The following is a 5,781-nucleotide window of genomic DNA, read 5'->3' as shown; positions in this document are numbered from 1 at the left end:
TTCTTTCGTTCGTTCATTCATTTTGTTGTTGTGGTTCCTTCCTTCTTTCTTTCATTCAACGTAATAAATGAATAAAAGTGTCGTTATATTTGAAAGTATAGCAATTTTTCGTCACATTTCATCCACGTTTGCAGTTTTAATTGGACGATCGATTAGCCAATTAGCTGATTAATTACCTTTTTTATATATTGTCAATTAACTAATTAATTAACTAATTAATGGAGTAATTGGGTAAACTAGAAAATCAATATTTCGTAATTTCACAGGAGAGTATTCCGGATGCAAAAGTCATCATTAATATTTTATATTTTGTTAGATTTATTTAAGAGAAATACCAGATATACAATAACATAGTATCAAGATACACACATTTATATGTATACAGTGATACAATCAAACATGTATGTATGCAAAAATACATACAATTGATACAAACAAGTGGTTGAAAATGAATAAACTAATTGTTTAAATTAATTACTCATTTAATGATGAAAAGATGATATTGTACTCTGTGTAAATATGGAAAAAGCAGTTTTTCGACATTTACAATGACAAATAACGTTTCAATTAATTATTAACCATAAAATAATTAATTAATAATCAAAGAATAGAAATATAGCACGTACGTACTATGGTTCAAAATGTGAAATAGCATTTAAAAAGTAAAAAATTAAATTGATTTATTTTTTAAATTTACCTTTTAAACATATGGCACCACCCTTCTCATTGTCTGAATCACCGAGAAATTAATAGAGATTTCTACTTCTGGTTTTGGTTGTGGAAAGGTTAAATTTTTGATTCTAAGTTATCATTTCAGATTTTATATTTTTTTGTTTTTAAATTTAAAAATAATTGAATTAAAATTGCCACTTTTTAAAAATGAGTTTGATTTGCGTCTTCAGCTGTTAAAAACCCCAATCCAGACAAAACGGAACTAAAATTTGAAAAGCCGAAAAATAAAAAAAATGGCGCACAGCATGAGAATAAATGATTAATTATGAAACCTACAAATAGTTTACTTTCCTGTGGTTAAATGGTTTAATATCTCATGAAACATGCACTCCCAGATTTATTGAAATTCTCAGAAAAATGGCCGACAAAGAGCATGGAGATGATTTAGTTCCGGATGAGACACCCGGTTACCAGCCTCCAGAACAGAAGACCCTGACCGAAATCTTGTCGGCTGATGCGGAGGATGAAAGTCTGAGGAAATATAAGGAAACTCTGCTTGGCACCAGTGAACCTGTAAATGTTGAAATTTGTTAGTATTTTTATTTTATTCTGTAAGTAGGACGTAGGTGAATCAAACTCTGTCAAACCCAGAGTATAAATTAGTTCTACACTTTTATACTAATTAGCATGGATGAATTACTTTGATCTACATTACACTACTACTATCTAGATGTAATTAGTACCAGTCATTTTTACTATATTATTATAACTAATGTTTACTGATCGTTTTTAATATTTTCATTCCGTGCTATTGTTAGATAATTTAATTGATTTCATAGATTGAATTTTTTTTACAAAAGATTTTTGAGCTTAAAATTAATTAGGCAAAATTTTACAAAATTTTCAAGTCCCTAGTGATCCAAGGAGAGTCATAGTGACAAAACTTGCCTTGTTAGTTGAGGGCAGGCCAGATATTGAGGTGGATTTAACAGGTGGGGGCTGCTTATTTATTTATTTACATTCACATCATGCAACTCACTATCTCTCTACTAACTGTAATTCCTATTTTTTCCACCCATTCCCAAACTAAAAGGAAACTTAGAAGATTTGAAAAACCAGACCTATGTGCTGCAAGAGGGCTGTACCTACAAAGTTAAAATCTACTTCTACGTCCAGAGGGAGATAGTTCAGGGCCTAAGATATGTTCAGCAAACCTACCGGGCTGCCATTCCAGGTCGGAGAAAAAATTCCTCTTTTTTTTAAATTTAAAAGTTAATTGCAGTTGAAATTAGGATTAAAAGTAAACTCAACTTTTTTGAGAATTTACCATTTTAAAAATTGAAGAAAAATGCATTTAGTGTGAATGAGAGCTGATGACATAACCATGTTGCTTTGTTACACTATATTATTCCAAAATAATCAATGGTATTGTTTTACTATAAAATAATGTATAATTATGATAAAATTTATTATCTAGAAGAATTTCTTTTCCTCTATCAAAACAGTCGATAAAAACACGTTCATGGTCGGTAGTTATGGGCCAAAGAAGGAGTTGCAGTCCTTCACGACCCCGGCCGAAGAGGCCCCGTCCGGATTAGTGGCTAGAGGGACGTACAAGATCAAATCCCTCTTCACTGACGACGACAAATTCGAGCACCTCAAATGGGAATGGAAACTGGACATTAAGAAGGACTGGAAATAATCGACGGTGATTAAGCAGAAATTAGGAATGGTGGGGAGTCCAGCAGGGATGTGCCCCAGCCTGAGATTTAAGAATTGAAAGATAATTTTTCATGTATGAATGTATGAATAAATATATATATGCAATGGCTATTTGCTTTAAAATACAATTTCTTGGTTTGCTGGCACTGTTGTCTGTCAGATGGAAATCTACCAATTGTTTATTATTTCTGACATTTTTGTTTTATGCATATTAGTGTATAATTAATATATATATATATATGTATGTGTATATATATAAATGCTAAATAAAATGTGTCAGCATTGAAATCTATTTACCTATATATATCTTCATAATTATATATAATATGTATTATATATATATATATCCTATTTTATTTAGATTATTATTTCAGCAATGAATAACAAATATTAATAAATTTCATCAACAACAACAAAGATGTTTCTTCTGCATCGGAGACACGCATGTTTGTGTGTGCGTGTGCGCGCGTGCGTTCACAGAGGAGTGAATGATTGATTGTATGAGTAAATGAATGAAAGAAAGTTATTTTTTCTAATTAATGGATGACTTATAACAAAAAAAAAACGAATAAAATGTTTTTGGCATCGCTGTTGTTAATTAAAACTTGAAATAAATATAATCTATTACTATGGAAGTATTTTGAGTATTTATGCAGTAAAATATGTATTAATCTGGTAATTAAGAACTGGTAGCTTAGTAGATAAGTAGGTTAAAGCATTGTAACTTTGTATTAATGTACTAATTAAATACAAATTTTGTAAATTATTTTACTTGTTAATTATATCGTTGTAGTAACTTAGTATTTTATATTTTAATGAAGCGTTAGTATAGTGGCTAGAAGAGTCTAATAGTCGAGTATAAATCTAATACCTAAGTGTTTATACAATTACTGTTGTGGGTACAAAATTGGATGTTAGTTAAATATCGAGACAGTACATATGCATTTTATTATCGTCATGATTATTATTGTTATTATTATTTTGTTGTTATCATTATTTTTCTTGTTATCATTTTTGTTGCTGTTGTTGTTATTATATTTATTATTTTTTTTTATTATTGCAGAGAACACTTCTAAAAAGTTAAAAAGCATTTTTCAAGTTTCTCCTATTAAAAGACAACAAAGTATAACTGCATCTGGCGGGGAGTGAGAGAGAGAGAGAGAAAGGAAGGGAGTGTGTGAGAAAGAGAGAGAGTGAAAAAATGAGAGAGAGAAAGAGTGAGGAAGAAAGTGAGTGGGGGAAGGAAATGAGAGAGAGAAAGAGAGAGAGAGAGAGAGAGAGAGAAGAAATAAAGAAAAAATCCGAAAAAAGTTAGAGAAAAAAATCAAAGAGAGAGAGTGAGAATGAAAGAGATAGTGAGAAGAAGAGTTTGCAAGAATTTGTGTGAGCGTGTGAAGTGTGAATTTGAGAATTACAATAAATAAACATCGATTGCAGCATTTATTTGATGTGATGCACACAGATACATACATACATGCATATATACAAACATACTTACATATACTCATACATGCATACATACATACATGTATACATGCATATCTACATACATGCATATCTACATACATGCCTACGTATGTACATACATATCTACTTATGCTATCAAAACTACTTTATAACGTAATAATATTACTATGATAATAACGACTTACACCGAAACTGTAATAGTGGCGTTGGTTTGCGTGGTTATATAGAGTTTTTGGTATAGTACGTGGTTATATAGAGTTTGCAGTATTGTGCGGTATCTCATTACACGCGCAGATACATCATGTTTGTATGGTAGTATTATTTTCTGTCTTACTGGCTTTTTCTTCATGAGTTTTAGTTATTAAACCTAGGTAGTTATTAAAGTTATTAAACATAGGTAGGTGAGATGCGGGTTCAATTGAAGGTAGGCTAGGGCCTGTGTTGAGTATTGGTGGTGGGTTAAGCTAGGGATAAGCTAGGACTGAGAATAATAATCATTTGCACAGGTAGGCTAAAAGTGGTAAGTAAATAGAAAATGATGGAGATTGTAGCGATGATATAGGGTGTAATTAACATCATATATACAATTTTAGCACTCTGATAGTAAAAAATCGACTAATTTGTTTCTATTGTTTTTTACAAAAATCAAATGACAATGGAATAGAACAAAATTTGAACATTACAGCGAGAGGTTATTTGCCTTTTGTACAAGTAACTTACGCTCATTTCAATTCCTTCGCTTATTCCACTTAAATTCCGTACTTATTCCAATTTTAAAAAATGTAATTATTATTTTTCAAACAGACTGTTCGAAGTTGTCTCCAAAATCAAAATGTCGGTTGTCTCTAGTTCTCTGTCAAATGTTTTTCCTCACCTAATTAAGAGGCACCTCAGCAGGCAATGCTACTCCAAAACAAACACCATCAACATAGAAGCCAGTTCAACAACACAGCAAGTGCAGACGAGTTGTTAAACTTTAAAAAAGGAATGAACAAACTATTTCAAACAGCCTCTGTTTGAAATTGTTAGTGAACAGTGAACGGTGTGAACAGTTAGCACATAAAGATGCTGTAGCCAAAGTAACTGTGTGGTGTTGTGTTGTGTTTGTGTGGTGTATTGTATATGTTTGTGAGTATATATTTATGCACATCTGTGTGTGTATATAGATGTTTGTGTGTGTTTATTTGTTTTCAAAATTTGATTTTCATAGCAAAAGTCCGTGCAAGTTTTTATAGATCTGTTGAAAGCCCTCACCAGCATGATGATTAGACGGGCTGGTGGTCCTTCTCGATTTATTGAGGCCATAGTTTTTTTTTCATTATTCTACTAATCAGTGCTTATTTATTTATTTATTGTTTTTGTTTGATTATTAATTTCCATGTTTGTTTATTATCTAATGATTGATTCTTTGTATCATTTATTTGAATTTTAAATTACCTGATTATTATTTTTATTTCTACTATTCAGAAAATTTTTTGGGGCCATCCATCTGTATCTTCTGTAAAGAAACGTGATGAAGCAAGTAGAAAAGTCGAAAGATTCAAACAAAAATAACGACTATAATAAAAATAATAAAAATAATAATATAATAATAACAATAATTTTAAATGTTGTAAACTTTAATTAGACATTTATATTTTATCAATAAGAAATTTTTGAAAAAAATGCTGTATCTTTGGACATAAAGGGTCATTAGCATATTATTATTAAATGTATGTGTGCCATTAAGCTGTTAAAATTTATCATTAATGAACCACCCATTGGTTAATACTTATGAATTAACATATATAAGTTATGCTATTCTATATAAGAATCACATCAATATTTTATTTATTTAACATTTGAATTTTATTTGAAAGACTCGTATCAATATTTAGCAAACATTTAACAAATTATACAAGTATTTGACAACGTCTGACC

At 30.3% G+C, this 5,781-nt stretch overlaps 1 protein-coding gene across 1 annotated transcript; it reads left to right on the top strand.

Annotated features, from left to right (window-relative positions):
• The first annotated feature begins 723 nt into the window (after positions 1 to 723).
• On the top strand, positions 724 to 3,476 carry HELRODRAFT_184873 (hypothetical protein). The gene is given in 6 exon segments (XM_009011602.1): positions 724 to 785; positions 1,068 to 1,261; positions 1,581 to 1,664; positions 1,766 to 1,906; positions 2,178 to 3,033; positions 3,047 to 3,476. The coding sequence occupies 4 exon segments, from the start codon at positions 1,090 to 1,092 to the stop codon at positions 2,372 to 2,374; spliced, it is 594 nt and encodes a 197-aa protein (XP_009009850.1). The 5' UTR covers positions 724 to 785; positions 1,068 to 1,089; the 3' UTR covers positions 2,375 to 3,033; positions 3,047 to 3,476.
• Positions 3,477 to 5,781: the final 2,305 nt, after the last annotated feature.

The sequence above is a fragment of the Helobdella robusta genome (assembly GCF_000326865.2).
Source record: "Helobdella robusta unplaced genomic scaffold HELROscaffold_1, whole genome shotgun sequence".
Classification (NCBI taxonomy): Eukaryota; Metazoa; Annelida; class Clitellata; order Rhynchobdellida; family Glossiphoniidae; genus Helobdella; species Helobdella robusta.
Note: the sequence above shows the minus strand (reverse complement) of the source record. Positions and strands in the feature narration are given on the sequence as shown.

Excerpts from the sequence above, each read along its gene's own strand:
- HELRODRAFT_184873 (XM_009011602.1), top strand. The coding sequence starts at position 1,090 with ATGGCCGACAAAGAGCATGGAGATGATTTAGTTCCGGATGAGACACCC. Across the intron at positions 1,262-1,580 it reads ACCTGTAAATGTTGAAATTT|TCCCTAGTGATCCAAGGAGA; the intron begins GTTAGTATTTTT and ends AAAATTTTCAAG. Across the intron at positions 1,907-2,177 it reads CTACCGGGCTGCCATTCCAG|TCGATAAAAACACGTTCATG; the intron begins GTCGGAGAAAAA and ends CTATCAAAACAG.